This window comes from Pimephales promelas, chromosome 12, assembly GCF_988280905.1.
Source record: "Pimephales promelas chromosome 12, fPimPro1.hap1.1, whole genome shotgun sequence".
In the NCBI taxonomy this organism is placed as follows: domain Eukaryota; kingdom Metazoa; phylum Chordata; class Actinopteri; order Cypriniformes; family Leuciscidae; genus Pimephales; species Pimephales promelas.
In genome coordinates, this window is record NC_142780.1 from 17,114,419 (window position 1) to 17,135,634 (window position 21,216).

Below are 21,216 nucleotides of genomic sequence, written 5' to 3' on the forward strand. Positions count from 1 at the left end.
AGCAGGGCCTGGCTGTCTTCACTTTATTACATACACAATAAGATTCGTGATCTTAACAGAAACCTAATGGTAAAAGAAAAAGGACACACTGATCCACTGTGGTTCAATCTGTTTCTCAGGCAATGATTGATTGTACTTTATGCTGTCAGGTGCGATGTTGTCTGGAAATGACCTATATCGTCGAAGTGTTGCTACCGCCTAACTGACACACTAACACCGGGGTGCTTAACTTTGGCCTTCGAGATCCACTTTTCAGCAGAGTTTAGCTCCAACCCTAATCAAACACACCTGAACAAGGCAAGCTACTCAATGACAGAATTACCAAGGCTACAGGCCAGGTTTTTTTTTTTTTTTTTCATGGTTGAAGCTAAACTCTGCCGCCACACTCCAGGACTGATAGCCTATTCCTGCTCTAGATCAACATTCGTTACAATTCTGCACTGATGGGAGTCACTCAGATAATATGGAAGACAACCATGATGGTAGTCAGTGAAGGGTCAACGAGGCCTAAGTATCACTGTGACAATTCTATACAAGCAAAACTTGAGGGAAACCTATATATAAAAAAAGTAAAAGAACCGGAAAAACTTTCTGCTTATCGTCAGCTCACTAATTTTCCGGCTTCCACAGCACATCAGCTTCCTTTATGTTTACATCCGGATGATAGCATGCTGTATAGTGTATACCATCTTGTAAAGCTTAGGCTGATTCCGAAATCTCCCCCTATACCCTCAAATATGGCATCAGCATGGACATTATCGTGTTCACTCATTCAATGAGGAGGAGTAAGCTTCTATGTAATATTTTATTATCCTCACAGCCCGTTGGTTATGTGCTGTGAAATTATTGTGTGGCGAATAAATTATAACAGCGGATCAATTTAATAATAAAATTAGCATAGGCCTCCCCTAATGATTAAATAATACTAATAATAATTTAACTATCGCACAGTGTATGGCCGCCATTATCCAGCTAAACTTTTACTACCCTATTAGAAAAAAAATATGTATTTGGATAATTGCATGTGGTTCTTCTCCCTTGCTGTATTATGGGTTTGTTATGTGGGGAGAAATGTGCTGGTTACGTTCATGAGACAATCAGCTGATTACTTTTATTATATTATATATTAAGACCCTTGATCCTCACCTGAACTATGGCTTTGTAAACTTCATCCATGATGTGGTTAATAATGGACTGTGGTACAGAAACAGTGACAATGGTACACACTCTTGGCTTACTCTGGCTATTTTCTGCTGTCTCAGTCAACCATATGTTTGTCCAGTTTTAGCAACCATAGCTTCTTCGAAAGGGAGGGGTGAGCAGTGGGCTGAGCCTTTAGTGCAACTCGCAACAACCGCTAGATGCCGCTAAAATCTACACACTGCTCCTTAAACCAATTAAAAACGAGCTTATGAAGGATTGAAAAAACATAAACAGACGATTAAATGTGTTGTGTACCCAAAGTCTATAGCAGGGGTTCCCAACTCTGGCCCTCAAGGTCCACTTTCCTGTAGAGTTTAGCTTCAACCGTGATCAAACTCACTTCCATAACGTTCTAGTAATCCTGAAGACTGATTAGCTTAGGGCTGTTCTATAGTTACATAATGGCATACATATGTATGGTTATAAGACTGTATTTACCAGTGGTTGCAATGGTGGTGACGGCAGGGCCCTCTGTGTCCTGTGAAATGGTGTAGACGCTGATTTTGTACTTGGTGTTGGGGGAAAGGTCAAAGAAGCACTCTCTGGATGCACTGCCACCAACCCTCACTTCCTGTTTCTGACCGTCTACGAAAACCAAAGAAGCAGAGTTGAGTAAAAAACAGCAGGATTGGTGTTAATTGCAATTAAAACTGCTTCCTCAAGCAAACAATTGTGCTTAATTAAAGAGAAAGTTTCATTAGAGTCCTCAGGCTATAAAAAAAAAACTGAAATTGGAAATGACAGAATCAACACTACAGAAACATCCCGAAGTGTTGTTATTTTTAACAGGCATGTGTTGTTGCTCACAGATTGGCCGTTTAAATGAAAGGAACTATGAGTAAATCATGTTTTAAGAAATTTGATACTCAGATCCCAGGGTAAAAGTTAGCAGAACTGCTACAGTGTAGCACAGGAAGGGTAACCTTGTATTCAGCCCATGGAGTTCAATGAAAAGATCTTTAATCGCTTTAATCAGAGGCTGAAGACTGCAGGGAAATGGGTGCACCGTGATAAGCAACTCAAACTTGAGTGCAGAAAGAAATGAGTTGAATGTAGGAACCCAATATTTCCACTCTTTTCACCTTGTTTTCTTTCTTTACTCTTTTTCTTTCTGGTTTTCTCTTTTTGTAAATCTCTTTCCATCGATCTCTTTGTTTTGTTTCTGATGGCAGACATTAATATCCAGCAGCTTGACTTGGTTCATACATCTTAATTTGTCTGCCATTAAACAGCTGTGTCCATGGGGAATAACAAATGCCTGGGCTGTTCAGAAGCAGTATTATACCACTATTAAATGAGGGAAAAAAACTGCAAAAAGGTATAATAAGATATTTCCCAAAGCACTCTCATTTAGACCATGATCTTGAGAAAAACAATGGCTCTGGAGTTTTGCATTATACAAAACATTGAGATTTATTAAGGTATTTTCTTTGCATTTTCCAATGATAATATGGACTATAAAACCGTGATAATAACATCAACAATATTCCCTTGATTGCTGAGCTGATCAAACAATGGGATGTGACATTTGCCTATTAGATTCCCGCTCTTTGGAAAAGTAGCTGGAAAGCGCTGCTGCTCGGCTCAGTAAACATCTATCCTCCTTTAAGCGTTTGTTTCAACAGACTGCACTTCTCAGTCCAGTCACATCTCTGGCACAAGCAGGACAGTTCCTCTCTTCCCTGCATTTCCAAGCAGGACTGCTTTACTACACCACGAGTGCTCGGCACCGAAGATTCATATGTCTGGCTGAAATTGAAATTCCACGGTCAAATTCTCACTACGGGCGAGGTGGCAAAAAATGAATCCGCTGTTCCAACTGGTTACAAAAGTTTGGACACTATTTGACAAGAAGAAGGTCAGAAGGCAGTGGGGATCTTAGTACTGCAGAAATACAGTACATATTTATACTACTCTCACATTCTTCAGCAGAAGTTTTGATATATTTGTGTAGGCATAGTTAACCATAACTAGAGGCTAATGGGTTGTATCAGTAATTCTTCAAGGTAATATTTTTTTCTGCACTTTTTAAAAATCATTCTGGTTTTGAAGGACAAATTAAATGGTTTTAGGCTTCTGTATTACATTACACTACATTACATTACATTATATTATATTATATTATATTATAATGCAGCTTAATATTTTTTGTGGAAACTGTGATACATTTTTTTCATTATTCTTTGATGACTAAAGTTCGAAGAACAGCATTTATTTGAAACAAAAATCTTCATTATCAACCCGGTTAATATTTGAGAATTAAATCTGTCAGAATTTACAGCAGTCAAAAAAGAACCAAAAACTATATTTGGTTAAATCACTTCTATAGTTTCGTTGAGGACTGCAATGATTGTCAATCAAATACTAAACACACACACATACATACGCACCCCAATAGGATCTGGTTTTAATAACACTACTGAGCTGGTAACCATCTGAGCAGTCACACGCTGGAAGTAGAACAGAAGATTTCCAGGATTGCGAGATAAGCTGAGCCGGTATCAGGCAGGAATGAGAAAGGGAATAATGGTAAATGGGCTTTTGACTCTGCTGTTTTAAATTTGAATCGAAAGCATGTCACACGCCAGTAGAGCAATATGCATACAACAAAAGTTTTATTGAACAGCTCAAAGGCTCAGAGGCCTATGCTGAAATGAGCCATAATATCCCAATACCTCTGAAACTGGGGAAAAAATGTATTTCAAAATGTGTTATATTATCACGTGTTTGAGGTGTGTGTGTGTGTGTGTTACTCACTAAGCAGTGACTCAATGACAACTCTGTAGACAGAGGCATGGTGGTGAGGTTGCCATTGGGCACACATGCTGTTACTGAGCACCTGTTTTGCGCTGAGATTGTTCACCCCCAGGAACACTGTAAGAGGAAGAAGAAAACAGATATGATGTGTAATACACACAAATACTTTGCATATATGTAAATAAAATGCAGCAATGATATACACTGTCACAAATCCAATTTTAAATTAAAGCTGCAAGCAGCGATGGGCGGGCCCTCGCACCTGTAGCACGTCGGGGTCTGAGGCGGCCGCGTTTCATTTTCTGCAGCTCAGCCAGTGCGGCTGTGCATTTGCCACACTGCTTCGTTAAAGGCCACTTCCTGTTGCCAGCAGGTGGCGCTATGACTGTGGGTGAATGTCGGCATGTAGATTTGATCAGGGCGGGACTCTTGTCAAATGTGTTAAATTTCGTGCAGATCTGGGCATTTACAGCCAAGTTACTACAACTTCCTGTTTCATGGCGAATCATCGACGCCACGGACACGCCCATCGACGAAAACGCGCAGATAGCACAACTTTTCATCGTCAATGCCTTTAGAAGGCACAGCAGAAATTTGAAGGCGATCCGACTAAAGCCCTAGGAGGAGTTAGTTAAAGTACGTAATGAGTAAATCATCCAAAAATGGCGGTAAAATTAGAAATGGCTGACTTCGTGTTGAGTTTAGGGCATCGCTCCAAGAGACTTTTCTGTGCGTCTGGACATGGTAGATGTACCACAGAAATTTCGTACATGTCGGTCAAACATGCGACGGGGGCTGCTTCGTTAAATGTCACTTCCTCTTGCCACTAGGTGGCGCTATGAATGTGGGTGAATGTCGGCATGTAGATTTGTTCAGGACGGGACTCTTGTCAAATGTGTAAAATTTCGTGTAGATCTGGGCATTTAAAGCCAAGTTACTACAACTTCCTGTTTCATGGCGAATCATCGACGCCACGGACACGCCCATCGACGAAAACGCGCAGATAGCACAACTTTACATCGTCAATGCCTTTAGAAGGTACAGCAGAAATTTGAAGTTGATCCGACTAAATCCCTAGGAGGAGTTCGTTAAAGTACGGAGTGTGTAAATCGTCCCAAATCGGTCGCCGAATTCAAAATGGCGGACTTCCTGTCGAGTTTAGGGTATGGGTTCTTGAGGCTTTTTTGTGCGTCTGGTCATGGTAGATGTACCACAGAAATTTCATACATGTCGGTCAAACAAGCGGCGGGGGCTGCTTCGTTAAATGTCACTTCCTGTTGCCAGCAGGTGGCGCTATGACTGTGGGTGAATGTCGGCATGTAGATTTGTTCAGGGCGTGACTCTTGTCAAATGTGTAAAATTTCGTGCAGATCTGGGCATTTACAGCCAAGTTAGTACAACTTCCTGTTTCATGGCGAATCTTCGACGCCACGGACACGCCCATCGACGAAAACGCGCAGATAGCACAACTTTACATCGTCAATGCCTTTAGAAGGCACAGCAGAAATTTTAAGTCGATCCGACTAAATCCCTAGGAGGAGTTTGTTAAAGTACGGAGTCTGTAAATCGTCCAAAAATGGCCGCCAAATTCAAAATGGCGGACCTCCTGTCGAGTTTAGGGTATGGGTTCTTGAGGCTTTTTTGTGCGTCTTGATATGATACACGTCCCCACCAAATTTCGTGCATGTAGGTTGAACGTGGACGAGGGGCTAATTTTTTCCAATTTTCTAGGTGGCGCTAGCGTGCCATTTTGCCCCGCCCATCTGCGAAACCCACAAAATACAAAATTTTTCACCAGTCCTGACATGCGTGCCAAATTTGGTGAGTTTTTGAGCATGTTGCGGCCCCGAAAATGGCACTTACTTTGCAGAAAAAAGAAAAAAAAAAAATTAAAGCTGCAAGCAGCGATGGGCGGGCCCTCGCACCTGTAGCACGTCGGGGTCTGAGGCGGCCGCGTTGCATTTTCTGCAGCTCAGCCAGTGTGGCTGTGTATTTACTACGCTGCTTCGTTAAAGGTCACTTCCTGTTGCCAGCAGGTGGCACTATGACTGTGGGTGAATGTCGGAATGTAGATTTGTTCAGGGTGGGACTCTTGTCAAAGGTGTAAAATTTCATGCATATCTGGGCTTTTACAGTCAAGTTACTACAACTTCCTGTTTCAAGGCGAATCATCGACGCCACGGACACGCCCATCGACGAAAACCCGCAGATAGCACAACTTTACATCGTCAATGCCTTTAGAAGGCACAGCAGAAATGTGAAGTCGATCCGACTAAAGCCCTAGGAGGAGTTAGTTAAAGTACGTAATGAGTAAATCATCCAAAAATGGCAGTAAAATTAGAAATGGCCGACTTCCTGTTGAGTTTAAGGCATCGCTCCAAGAGGCTGTTTTGTGTGTCTGTCCATGGTAGATGTACCACAGAAATTTCTTACATGTCGGTCAAACATGCGGCGGGGGCTGCTTTGTTAAAGGCCACTTCCTGTTGCCAGTAGGTGGCACTATGACTGTGGGTTAATGTCGGCATGTAGATTTGTTCAGGGCGGGACTCTTGTCAAAGGTGTAAAATTTCATGCATATCTGGGCTTTTACAGCCAAGTTACTACAACTTCCTGTTTCAAGGCGAATCATCGACGCCACGGACACGCCCATCGACGAAAACCCGCAGATAGCACAACTTTACATCGTCAATGCCTTTAGAAGGCACAGCAGAAATGTGAAGTCGATCCGACTAAAGCCCTAGGAGGAGTTAGTTAAAGTACGTAATGAGTAAATCATCAAAAAATGGCGGTAAAATTAGAAATGGCCGACTTCCTGTTGAGTTTAAGACATCGCTCCAGGAGACTTTTCTGTGCGTCTATCCATGGTAGATGTACCACAGAAATTTCTTACATGTCGGTCAAACATGCGGCGGGGGCTGCTTTGTTAAAGGCCACTTCCTGTTGCCAGCAGGTGGCGCTATGACTGTGGGTGAATGTCGGCATGTAGATTTGTTCAGGGTGGGACTCTTGTGAAATATGTAAAATTTCGTGCAGATCTGGGCATTTACAGCCAAGTTACTACAACTTCCTGTTTCATGGCGAATCATCAACGCTTCGGACACGCCCATCGACGAAAATGCGCAGATAGCACAACTTTACATCGTCAATGCCTTTAGAAGGCACAGCAGAAATGTGAAGTCGGTCCGACTAAATCCCTAGGAGGAGTTCGTTAAAGTACGGAGTGTGTAAATCGTCCAAAAATGGCCTCCAAATTCAAAATGGTGGAATTCCTGTCAAGTTTAGGGCATCGCTCCAAGAGGCTGTTTTGTGCGTCTGGTCATAGTAGATGTACCACAGAAGTTTCGTACATGTCGGTCAAACAAGCGGCGGGGGCTTCTTCGTTTAAGGTCACTTCCTGTTGCCACTAGGTGGCGCTATGACTGTGGGTGAATGTCGGCATGTAGATTTGTTCAGGGTGGGACTCTTGTCAAATGTGTAAAATTTCGTGCAGATCTGGGCATTTACAGCCAAGTTACAACAACTTCCTGTTTCATGGCGAATCATTGACGCCACGGACACGCCCATCGACGAAAACACGCAGATAGCACAACTTTACATCGTCAATGCCTTTAGAAGGTACAGCAGAAATGTGAAGTTGATCCGACTAATTCCCTAGGAGGAGTTTGTTAAAGTACGGAGTGTGTAAATCGTCCCAAATCGGTCGCCAAATTCAAAATGGCGGACTTCCTGTCGAGTTTAGGGTATGGGTTCTTGAGGCTTTTTTGTACGTCTGGTCATGGTAGATGTACCACAGAAATTTCGTACATGTCGGTCAAACATATGGCGGGGGCTGCTACGTTAAAGGTCACTTCCTGTTGCCAGCAGGTGGCGCTATGACTTAGGGTGAATGTCGGCATGTAGATTTTTTCAGGGCGGGACTCTAGTCAAATGTGTAAAATTTCGTGCAGGTCTGGGCATTTACAGCCAAGTTATTACAACTTCCTGTTTCATGGCGAATCTTCGACGCCACGGACACGCCCATCGACGAAAACGCGCAGATAGCACAACTTTACATCGTCAATGCCTTTAGAAGGCACAGCAGAAATTTTAAGTCCATCCGACTAAATCCCTAGGAGGAGTTCGTTAAAGTACGGAGTCTGTAAATCGTCCAAAAATGGCCGCCAAATTCAAAATGGCGGACATCCTGTCGAGTTTAGGGTATGGGTTCTTGAGGCTTTTTTGTGCGTCTTGATATGATACACGTCCCCACCAAATTTCGTGCATGTAGGTTGAACGTGGACGAGGGGCTAATTTTTTCCAATTTTCTAGGTGGCGCTATCGTGCCATTTTGCCCCGCCCATCCGCGAAACCCACAAAATACGAAATTTTTCACCAGTCCTGACATGCGTGCCAAATTTGGTGAGTTTTTGAGCATGTTGCGGCCCCGAAAATGGCACTTACTTTGCAGAAAAAAGAAAAAAAAAAAAAAAAAAAAAAAAATAATCCTAACAGTTTCAATAGGGTCCTCGCACTGTTAGTGCTCGGGCCCTAAAAAAAAAAAAAATAACCCTAACAGTTTCAATAGGGTCCTCGCACTGTTAGTGCTCGGGCCCTAATAATTATTATCTTTATTCTGTTCCCATTTGAGGGAATGAGACAACGTCGATGACGAAACTATGGGGAACGTCTCTTAGCGTAACGCGTCTGAAGAATGAATGAAACTAATCCAATCCTATTGTCATTGCGCGATAACATAGCTTGTGATGGCATACACGGAAACTACAAAGGGAAGCCGGCACGCAACAGTGTTCAGAGCTTTCGCTCTTCAGCAAACACTCTCTGTTGTGTGATCTGTCTATTTGGTGTTGTTTGTTCCTAAGGAACTTGAATTGTTAATTTCAAGCACAGCTGAAAGCTTTGTGAGGTGACACACGCGATCGTTGTGTGATACTGTTTGGATGCGAGGTATGTGCAGTCAGCTCTTGAGGGTGCTGGCTGTGTTCTTTCAGAAATATCTTGATGTGTACAGCGAAAAAAAAAACAAGAAGAAAGTGCACTTCCCAAGAAGTGCACTTTTGAGTGTTTCAGCTTCGCACCTATTGACTTTCTTCTTGAGGAAAGAAAGCCGATATGTATTATGAACGGTTTGTATCTAGCATTGCCGAGGCAATGTATAGATTACGAGACCAAAATAAATGAATTAATATTGGTGTAGCTTTGAGAAGTTAGATTTTTTAATTCAGCGTATTATTGAGACTTCGGGCCCTATTTTAACGATCTGAAACGCAAGTGTCAAAGCGCAAAGCGCAAGTAACTTTGTGGGCGGGTCCCGGCGCTGTTGCTATTTTCCCGGCAGGATAAATGTCGCAAATGCTGGCGCAAATCTAAAAGAGGTTGGTCTGAAGTAGCTTCATTATTCATAGTTGTGGTTTGGGCGTAACATGAAATAAACCAATCAGAGCGCCATCCAACATACCCTTTAAGAACAGGTGCGCATGTTGCATGACGGATTGTTATTATAACGGCGGGTTTACCAGGCGTGCGCCAGGAGCGTTCACAGCCGTTTATACCCATATGTTCGGGGAAGTGGTGTTTGCAAATTCCACTCGCAAATTCTCATGTTTTTTTCTCAAAGTATCATAGGTCTTTAGGGCTCCCAAGTGCAATCACTACTGTCAGTATGTAGTAGGGGTGGCACGGTACATGAAAAAACACCCGAACCGTTCGGTTCGCTTGTCTCGGTTCGGAGCGCGTGTGCGTCTCACGGTTCGACGCATGCGCAATGTAACCTCGTGCCCGTATGTGACGTGTGTTTTCTTTTCGCGCGACATAAACTTGTTCGACTTGGACAGGCGCTGCACAGAGCGATCGGTGAATAACATCAATCTAGCGCTAGTCGGCTCCGTATGCATTCATCACTTTCGCGGTATTTGATGTCATTACCGATCGCTCTGTGCAGCGCCGGTTCAAGTTAATAAACAAGCCAGTAAAAGTGGAGTATAATGGAGCGCTGCAGATCACGGCACGCGGAGAAATGGCAAGTGGGAGAGATGAGGGAGTTGGAGGATGCACCAGCGTCGTATAAGTCTATGGTATAAGTCCGGTGTGTGGGAACATTTTGGATTTCATGTTATGATATTTTAATTTAACTACAGTGGCACTTTATGTATAGATAAGAGCTTCAGTCCAAACCCTGCACTTTAATTTTAAGTGGAAAAAAGTACCCTCACATTTTGGGAATAGAAGCATTGTTGATACTGTTTTTGTGTTGAGGTTGAATTTCAATTTCACTTTATGTTTATTGCCTTTGCTATTGCTATAGCTTAATTATCTATAGGCAATGAGGTTTCATGTATATTGACATTTAAAAAACAGTGTTTTAAGAGTTCCTCTCTTTTTCTTTTAAAAGATAGAATTTTGGTAAGAGCTACAAAAGTTAGCAGTTGATACATGAAAGTTAATTTCTTTGTGTAAATAAGATTTATGTGATAAAAATGCACAAGTTCTTGTAGAGATAGTGATGCACATTCTCCTTTTTTTGCCAAATAAACAAAAAGCATGTCAATTTCTTCTCTCTTGCTGTATCTAAATCTCACCTAGCTTTCCTCTGAGATAGTCCCAAAATGTGCTTAAAGTCAAAGAGCCAAATTCAGTTTGTGCATGATTGCATGAATATAATATATATATTTTTAATACTGTATCCTAAAGTGTGGATAATTAAGCCATATATCACATGCTGAAGTACATTTCTGGAGTGTTAAAGATTAAAAGAAAAAATAACAAGAACCGTACAGAACCGAAAACCGTGACCCTAAAACCGTGATACAAACCGAACCGTGGGTTTTGTGAACCGTGCCACCCCTAGTACGTAGGCACAATGTCTTGTTCTCTCCATCAGGGAGCGAAGATTACAATAGTAAACAAGACGTTCTTTTGTATTTTCTATTCAGCAGGAATTTTGAAAAAGTCCACAAAAATGTTAAGCAGCACAACTGTTTTTAACACCGATGATAATAAGAGTGTTTATTTAGCACTAAATCAGCATATTACAATGGTTTCGCAAGGATCATGTGACAATGAAGACTGGAAAAATGGCTGCTGAATATTCAGCGTTGTCATAACAATAAATAAAACAGATTTAGAGGGAAGCCTTGAGCATTTTCCTCTAATGTAGCCTCATTTTGTAAAATGAAAAGAAGCACTTGTATTACAGTGATGTTAATGAGCCATGGGATAGTCAGCAGGATGCAGGTGATGAGGTAAAACCTGTAGCCTGAACTTCTCTTGAAACCAGCAGCCCATTTCTGATCTACTCAGATTTCTGTGCGCTACTCTTTAAATTTTGCAATTCAGGCAAAACTAATGGCTAGAAAAACACATCTGAGAGGAAAGTGAGAGGTTTAAACAGTATTTTAACATACACTCTCCACTTAAAAGCCACAAATGTAAGCATGTCTTTCTTTATTTTTCTCTTTCTCTTTGTGCAAACCACACAGAATGTGCTGTGTGAGAGAAAACTCATTTGAAAGCAGAAAAATAGGCTTATTTTGGAATTATCACATTTTTGCTCAGCATACCCTTAAAACACAACCCCAAGCCACAGCACATGGTCCACATTAGTTGCACAAAACAATACTCATCTTTGGAGCTTGTACTAGTTGGAACACATTGTGGCCATGTCACGCAGAACGAGTCCCACGCATTTTATATGCCAAAAGTAGTGGCGAACCCAAATTCAGTTTGTATTGGAAAACATCCATGTGGTGAAACATTGTCCTCCTTTAAGCTTTGATATGAGAGCCAGATCCTAAAAAGGAACTACTTATGCAATCAAGCTGCCCATTGAAATTCACGCCGCACAACAGAGCATCATGTCAGTCGCATTTGTGACTGGGAGATTTCAGATTAAAATGGAGACTGTGCATGAAACATATTGTGCACAGTGGTTGAAATTCATTTAAGGTTTTGAATAATGCATGTGACAAGATTTCCTTCTTATATAAACTATTTTAATGAACTATATACATGCAAAAAGGGCCTCTGGCTGATAGTCCTAATACAAGGAGGTGAAAATCCATTATTGTGCGTTCAATTATTCAAAGGTCAAACAGAAAACGTATGAAAAATTGATGGACCCCATAGAGCAGACGGTATGCAGATATCACCATGTAGGGTGAGATAATATGGGATGTTCCAGAGTGTGAATGTAATAATAGTTCATGCTAGAAGCTGGAAGTTTTGTCCGTGCTTAATGGCACAATTCAAGGTGTCATAACAGACACGCAGAAGTGTTATGCTCATTTACCTGAGATGACAAATGTCCCTTTAGACTCCTTTAGAGTCAAGCAGATTCTGATAGGTCTATATAAATTATAATAATAAAGCAAGGTTATTGTAGGTAAAAAGTTGTTTGTCTAAAATGCTCTGGCAGCAAATAACTATTATTTGATGAGTTGCAATTTTGCCAGGCTACATAAATACAATTTAAAAATACTATATTTAGCTTTAAGTTTGAATTAATATAGTTTGACACCTACAACTTTGCCTGGTTAAATTAATAAATAACATTGACCTCTACTACTACCAAATTTTTAGTAGTAGTTTTGTTCACATTCAGCACTAATTTATAGTAGTAGTTGATGGTTGCGTATTTATTTGTATGTGTGTGTGTGTGTGTGTGCATATATAAATATGTATTATATATACACTCACACATACATATACACAAATAAATATATACTCAAAAATCAAACAATAAAATGGTGCTGAATTTCACATTTAACAATTTCACAATATATTGTAGAACATGTGGTCTGTTCTTAAAGTCAGGATATTGAGAAAATTGCGATTTAATTGGTTGCTTTGAAACTTTTTGTGCCTCAAAGTAACTTTAATAAGAAAATTATAAAACATAAAAAAACTATTCTTAATTAGACAATCTAATTTGCATCTTATTAAATTAACTAAGTTAAGTTAAATCAACTTTAACACTCATACTTGCATAAAATGTCTCAGTACTGTTTACACCATTGATTGTGTAAGTAACAGGATGAAAGCAACCCTGATGAAAGATATTTTATATAAACCGCCTTATTATGATCTTACAAATGTTGCTCTGTGATTGTGGCCTGTCATTTGCAGACGCAGGTGTTGTAAGCATTTTGTCTGTTTATCTGACTAGACTGAAACAAGACTGGTGACTGATAGTGGGATGTTGACACCACGGTGTTCTGATGGATGGCCTCAGCACTCCTCGAGAAAGCATAATCTGTTTGCTTTTTGATGAGAATCGCTAAAACAGGTATTACTTTGTAATGTACCTGGCGATATCAAATTTATATGCAAAGGACTGTCATTACTGAAGCTGTCTGTCTGAATGTTGATATATTTGTAGCTGGCTGCCTATCAAAGATCGCCTTCAGGTTTCATTTACAGACAAAAGGGATGGTCCCCGCTAGTCCGTTTACATAGCTATATTATTGCCGTTGCATATTATAATAGAGAGAGAGAGGAAAAAAACCTTCTTAGCAAGGAGGCAGCAAATTACTATGAATCTGATGTGGTGGTGCAGGAAAATAATGGTGGGCTGTTGGGATAGATTATAAAGACTCACGTGTTTTGCCCTTGGCGGTGAGGGGTTGGCTGGATCCGGTGGTGTATGAGGCGATGACCTGAACGCTGTACTCCGTGTCACTCAACAGATTGAGGATCAGCAGGGTGTTCACATCATCCCCTACAAACGTCTCTAGAGCCGGACCTGACACTGCGCACAGAGTGCAGACAAGAGATGAAAACAATCTGAGTCGACTTACAGAAAAAAGCACTTTTGGGCCTTTTTTCCTGGAATTACACTTATTATATTAGTCAAGTAATTTAGTAATACAATAGTATTTTTTGCTATTGTTATAATTAAAGGGGTGATGAACTGAGAAATCAAATTTTCCTTGAGCTTTTGACATCTAAGAGGTCATCATATTATAAGAATATTCTGTAAGTTTCAGAACTGAAAACGTCCTTGTTAGTCCAATAAAAGCTTTTATTGACACCAGGCTCAGCAAACAACTCGTTTTTAAAAGTGGGGAACTATGACGTCAAAAAGGATAAAACACCACCCCTCCAGAAGAAGATCAACGCCTGCTTCAACACGGACGTTTAGCCCCGCCCACAGATTCGCGCATTACACGCATAGCTAAATAACATAGATGCCTACCGTCGTGATGACAAACCGGATCGAGCTACCAAGCAATACACAATATTGTGCAGCGCCTGGTTGTGGAAGAAGACAGCCGCTCTATATGGTTCCTCTGGATTCCAATAGGACTGCAAAACTTTATTTTTCATGACGTTCCAGCTGATGAGGTAAAACCGTATGTTCGCTTCATTTTACTGAGGATTTTGTAAACAAGACTGGATTTACAGACTGATTAAGATTAAAGAACGGTGCTGTGCCGTCTATATTGGATCTGACAGGAATTGAGCAACACACGGACTCTGGGTCGAACATGTATGGGCGTCTGTGGAAACGGTTATAATTAATAGATCTGTTTTTGCTCGACACAGCAAACGCTGAATAAGATGAGCTGATGAAACTTATGACTCGTGCCACAGCCAGACACTCACTAAATTGAGTTTAAACTGGTCCAGCTCAAAGTGCAAGACTGTGGAAGGTCGCTTAGATGAACGATATCTAAGTGTCCAGCTCTAGTGAGCATTTTCTCTCTTCCCCAGACCTGCACACTGAGGGGATCATCCAGCCCATGAGGTCCATAAACCTTCGAGTTATTAGAATGTAGAGGTGCTGAGTGAGGAGGGTTATACTGAATATTTATACTGTAGAATACTGCTTTGGTTATTGTTCTGATCTAAACCATTCACTGTAATCCAGAATGATGAACTATGAATAGCCTATAGACCTTATGGACGAGAGAAACAAAGTTGCCGCCATCTTTAGAATATTGTCTTTGAACTTCCATTTTTGCGGTCGCTCTGTATATCTCTATGGCATTGCTGTCCAGGAGCAATTAGCTTTTGAAGTGTGTAAAGTTGAGGATTGTAATGTTTAAAGCAGATGTCTTAAAAAAATGTCGGTCGACCAGGAAGATTTTAAAGCAAGCCTTTCATTCATAAATAGGCAAGATCACTATGAAAATACAGACCGGAAGACAAAAGACAACAAGCGCAGTGCTGAAAAGGGGCGTGGCTACATAAGGTCTATAAATATGACAGTGTGACAAACGATCAGTTCATCCATCCAAAATTCCATTTACAGAAAACTACCCAATCGTAGCAGTGGGCGTTTACTTCCGAGTCTTGAATGTGGCATGTCTGTCAAAACGGAGGGTTCCAAAGACAGGTTCAAAAACTGGGTAGGAAATAGCTTCGAAATTACTTCTAATTTCTAATTTTTATGTAAAAATCCTCATTATGGACCTCATTTTATATTTATATATATATATATATATATATATTGTAAAAAAATGCAGTTCATAACCTCTTTAAGAACAAATTTCAAAACTTGATCATAGCATTACACTATAACCATAACAAAGAAACAGGGAAAACTAAATGTGAAACAAAAACGAGAATAAGCATACCCTCCCCTTTAACAACACACACACAAAGACACACAGAAAATGAGCTCTGGACAGTAGAAATGACCAGTGGTGGGATGAATTACTAGCAGCTGTTAGGAACAGTTTGAAAGGGCATTAAATGTAGGTGGAGAAACCATTACTCTCCACCACAGATGGGAGTTTAAGATAATATAATGGAATAAAGGAGTTTATTGGGCTAGACTTCAGTGGAAAACAGAGTAGAGTGATATTTTTTGTTCCCTCTGGTGTGCTGCGGCTACATTACAGCTTCTGTTTACAGTTGAATCTCAGACTGCAGATGGAAGAACGGTCATTTTCAGAACACCAGAGCAGGAGTCAGTATCTCCACCTACCAATGCCCCTTTCAAACTGCTTGCAACAAGCTGCTAATAATTCATCCTACCATCCAATATATGTTTAGAGAGACTCAAGACTTTTTTGCTAAAGTTATTTTCAAACCTTCTGTATGTCTGGATTTTAAAAATGAATTATGTAGCAATTTTACATGGGATTGTGCAGACATCCATACTGTATGTGTGTGTGCGCATACATACCAGAGATAGGCTGGTAGATGATCCTGTAACCCATGGTGGGGAACTGAGGGCCGTCCCAGCTGATGCGGAAGCGATTGTACCATTCATCAGACACCCTGAGGTTACTGGGACCAGAAAGTGGTACTAACCAATCAGAAGACAGAAGATGATTAGCTTTTGTTGTCGATTAGCTATCAATTGAATTTCAAATTAAGCACATGTGATTTAAATGGTACAACAAACTGTATCATAAAAATGTTTATACACGCATATATATATATATATATATATATATATATATATATATATATATATATATTTCTTCTATAGAATCATAGTTTTTATCAAGCTTGTTTATTTAAGTTCAGTAATGTCAATTAAATGGCAATGAAGATTATCTATTATTTGTCATTTAAGTGAAATTACTGAACTTAAATATACAAGCTTGACATAAAAATGATGATTCTAGAAGAAAATTTCGAATGGCACTTAGATGTTTTTGCATCTGAACTCTTCATATATATATATATATATATATATATATATATATATATGAAACCATGACACTTTTTTAGGATTCTTTGATGGATAGAAAGTTCAAAAGAACAGCATTTATTTAAAATTATTTTTACCAGTGAAAAGGTGATTTTTGATCCATATAATGCATCCTTGCTGAATAAAAGCATTCATTTATTTTATTTTCAAAAATCTAAACTTTTAAACAGTAGGATAAATCAATAAAATCAATGCAACCCTGACTTCCCAGCATTCTCATAAAAATTCTGTTTTGGCATAATTACTACTGCTCACAGAGAACATCACCCCACTGATAATTAATTCAACCTCAACCTCAATCAAACAAGTGCAAAGTTTTTCCAAGGCAACTAGCAGACACTGATCTCAAGTTCAGCATGAGGTGACATTAGCATCTCTAATCAGAGAATGGGTTCTGATTTGAAGATGATGACTGGGAGAAAGCAGTAGAAAATCAATCCCATCAAAGTAAAGTGAGCTGGTTTGATCAGTTCATTAGTGTGGGAAAACCAGTGCTGGAATGGGTTATACTTATCATGCTTATTACTGGATCAAATCAATACTATTCAATCTGCTAAAGAATGTGTTTCATGAGACTGCAAGACTGACCATCTAACTTCAAAATGCAGTGATGATAAACTGTATCTCAGAGCTGTGGTGTAAGAGGATCATATGGTGCATCAAACAGCAGGTACATGGTTTATAAGACAAACATGGTTTATGTTCAAATTGAAGTGGGAGGAAAGGTTCCAGACCCCTCTTTAGAGTCATAAAACATTCCATTAGAACAAAAAAAAATTAATTTAGGTTCACTAAACTTAAACTGGGGGAGGGATAAGAAAAAAGCAGGTATGTTTTAACAAGTGATTAGTTAGATTACAGGTGAATCTGCCTCAGGAAATGGTAAGACTATCACTCTGCTTTAAGGACAAATTTAATTAACTCACAGAAATCTATAACTAACATGTAACCAATTGAGACCATGTGACCCTGTAACCGCTCCTGTTAATACATTAACTGGCACAGTCTTGTTACCTGATTTATTAAAACAGGATTAAAAAATAATGTATTCCAACCTGGGAATTGAACACAGACCGTTATGCATAAACTATACTAGACACTAAATATTTCTAATGCTGCATAAGAGCATGCCAAACATTTAGCAAGTGTGAAGTGTGTACATTTTTAATATTTGAAATTATGGCTGTGTGTTATTGAAGTGTTCATTTTATGATTTCTAAAATAAAGCAAAGGGAGCTCAAACTCAAAATCGATGCCATGCAATTAAGCCAATGTAATATGCAATTTGCCCATATGAGAGATGCCAATAATGTATTTAATTTACTATAACTCCAGAGGCATTTGTTCGCTCACACTCACATGTTTTGCCGGAAGAGGACTTTGATAGCGCACTGGACTCTTCGTCTGCATAAATAGGGGTCACTGTGATCTTGTACCTTGTGTCTGAGAGGAGAGGTTGCAGGATCACGCTTTTGTTTCCTGAGACTAACACCTGGAGAAGAGCAGAATATTCAATACCAGATAAGCATGGTGTGTGTGTGTTGATGCATTTTGCAGTCTCTGGTAGGACCAAATGTCCTTGAGGTCTCCGTGTGGAAAAAGGCTTCATAATGGAAGAAAATGTACAATAGTATCATGCAGAAATGGTGAATGTTTAGTATTAGGGTAAGTATATAACATATAGTATCATTTTTAAACAACAGAATTCAGTGGGATGCCCCATCATACAGTGTAAAATCAAATGTGTGTTTATATACAGTCAGTGTTGTAAAAGTAAGTACACCTCAGATAGATTTAGTATTTTTTATCTATCTATCTATCTATCTATCTATCTATCTATCTATCTATCTATCTATCTATCTATCTATCTATCTATCTATCTAATATATATATATTTATATATTTATATACTGTATATGGGCATGTCAATACTGGAACTTTGGACATTATCAAAACTATGGACGGTATCAATTTAACCAATTACACCAATGTTTACTTTGTCTTTTTTCCAACATACACTAATGTTCAAAAGTTTGGGGTTAGATTTTTATCACATTTTTTTTTTAAATAAATAATTCCTTTCAGCAAGGTTGAATTAAATTAATTGAGTTTGACTATAACAACTTTTCTGAAGGAACATGTGACACTGAAGATGTGAGTTATGGCTGCAATTTATTTATTTATTTATTTATTTATTTATTATTACTTTTGCTTTGCCAATAAATAAATAAATTACATTTTAAAATATTTAAAAAAAATATATATTCTAAATTGTAATAATATTTCATAATATTACAGTGTAACTGTATTTTATCAACTGATGGTGAGCATAAGAGACTTGTTTCATAATTTTTTTTTAATGTTTCAAAAAACGTAAAAAAAAATAATACTGACCCCAAAATTTTGAACATACCAATCTAAAAAAATTCTAATTCAATATATCTTTGGGAGTTTCTTGTAGATTTTTCTTATTATTGTCCATCAGTCTCTTTCATTGATCGTACAGCTATGTTGTTTTATTGCAATCTGGATTTTGGACACAATCATGCAGAAACGTCCACGTACAGTTTGGTTTTAGCTTTTTTTACAGATGGCCTCATGTTGACTTTAATAATGGTATTCATAGTTGTTGTTATGACATTATTTCCAGCCCCAAAGCTGCAAAATACCCTCAAACCACAACACTCCCACCATTGTGTTTGTGGGAACTTGAGTTGCTTGAGTTTCTCACTCTCAAATGCTCAAATCTTTCCTTTGACTCATTTGTCCAGAAGTCCTGTTTCGCGTAGGTGTTGAATGGCAAACTTTAAAAAAAAAAAATTGGAGAGCAGAGGCTTCTTGCTTTCTGACCCAGGTAGACTAGATTTGTACAGTCTTGCTTAAATAGCTTTAAATCTATTTTTTCAGACTTGTATGCCTCAACAACTTTTCTTCCGAGGTGCTGAGGCACCTAGTTGAAATATTAAACACTTGACATGTAGTAGTGATAAATGGTGAGGGTTTAATTTACACTTTTCGTCGGGTGTACTTACTTTCTCACAGCTCGGTATATACTGTAAGATGAAGAGGAACTGCTAGTGTATTTAAGGAGTGACTGTCAAGGGCAAAGAAAATGCCAAATTTTAGCTAAACAATTCCAAATGCTTCATTAGTTTTCTTCATCCAAATATTTGTGCGTTTGATCAGCTCTGATGAAAGCTATTCTGAGTGTAAGCCAAAAGACTAGAAATCTGTGTGTTCTGAACTTTAGGGAGCTGGATGGAAATGAAGAAAGCCAGCACTCAGCTCTCTAGCCAGCATCCAATCACTGCAGTCATTCACCACAGACACACCATTAATCACACACGCACACACACAATCATGGCAGTCCATTGCTTGTTGATAATGAAATGTTGGGTTGCATTATGTGGAGTGGCTTCCTCTGTGTGAGTGCACTATCAATGAACAGACTACAAACAAGTCAAATGAAGTAATTTAGAGAATGTTACCATGCAAATATTAAGAGGTTACTATGGACAACAAATTGTAGAGGCTTCAAATTTCCAAAACTTTAAATGTGTCATGATCCAAAATGTATGAGTTTTACATTTAAGTTTAAATTAAAGGATATTTTTGAGTATTCAGTCATGGCCAAAGGTTTTGGCAGTGACATACATGCACTTAGTAATTAATACTGTTTTACACAAAGAACTGAATCATTTTATTTAAAAAGAAAAAGATACACTACCGTTCAAAAGTCAGTAAGATTTTCGTATACTCACCAATTCATTTATCTGATCAAAAATACAGTAAAAATAGCAATAATGTAAAATATTAGTACATTTTCAAAAAATAAAATTCTATTTGAGAATATTGTATAACGAATATTGTATAATATTGAATTATAATATCGAATATTGAATATTGTACAAGTATTGTATAATTTTATTTTTTATCCTGTGATGGCAAAGATGAATTTATTTTATTATATATATATATATATATATATATATTATTTGATCATTACTCTAGTTTTAAGTGTCACATGCTCCTTCAGAAATTCTTTTCTAATATGCTGATTTGGTGTTTAAGACACATTTCTTCCTATTATCAATGTTGAAAACAAGTGTGCTGCTTAATAAACATATTGTGGAAACCAAGAAATGAATATAAAGTTCAAAAGAACAGCATTTATTTAAAATATAAATCTTTTGAATCAATTTAATGCATCTTTGCTTAGTTAAAAGTACACTATAAAAAAAATTAGATGACCATTGAGTCATGACGTTTGTCAGTGTAATGTAATTTAAGTTGAAATGAATTGCACAGTCAAATTAACTGTACTTAAAAATGTTTTTGTTTAGTGTATAAATAAAAAAAATCGTACTGACCCCAACATTTTAAACAGTAGTAAATGCTGAAAATCACGTACAATTTTAACTTCCTTTGATTAGTCAGGTCTGGTACTCCAAGTTGAGGCACTCTCCTGTTATTCAGTGCACCGTCCTTCAGAACAACTCTTATTAGCGGAACTGTCCACCAATCTGTGGTGCTGAAACCTGAATGCTTTCTTTTTAAACTTTGCTGGAACTTTCCCTCAAATTAGGTGTGTTCTC

General features: G+C 38.7%; 1 protein-coding gene across 7 annotated transcripts in view; it reads right to left on the reverse strand.

Annotated features, from left to right (window-relative positions):
* col14a1a (collagen, type XIV, alpha 1a) overlaps positions 1–21,216 on the reverse strand; it is a 117,901-nt gene that overhangs the window by 45,359 nt on the left and 51,326 nt on the right. For all 7 annotated transcript variants that reach the window (XM_039680243.2, XM_089117571.1, XM_089117568.1 and 4 more), the window contains 5 exons: positions 17,981–18,113; positions 16,088–16,210; positions 13,553–13,702; positions 3,961–4,077; positions 1,642–1,788 (listed from right to left, as the gene is read on the reverse strand). In XM_039680243.2, coding sequence (XP_039536177.2) covers positions 1,642–1,788; positions 3,961–4,077; positions 13,553–13,702; positions 16,088–16,210; positions 17,981–18,113 — 670 coding nt within the window. The remainder of the gene's footprint in view (positions 1–1,641; positions 1,789–3,960; positions 4,078–13,552; positions 13,703–16,087; positions 16,211–17,980; positions 18,114–21,216) is intronic.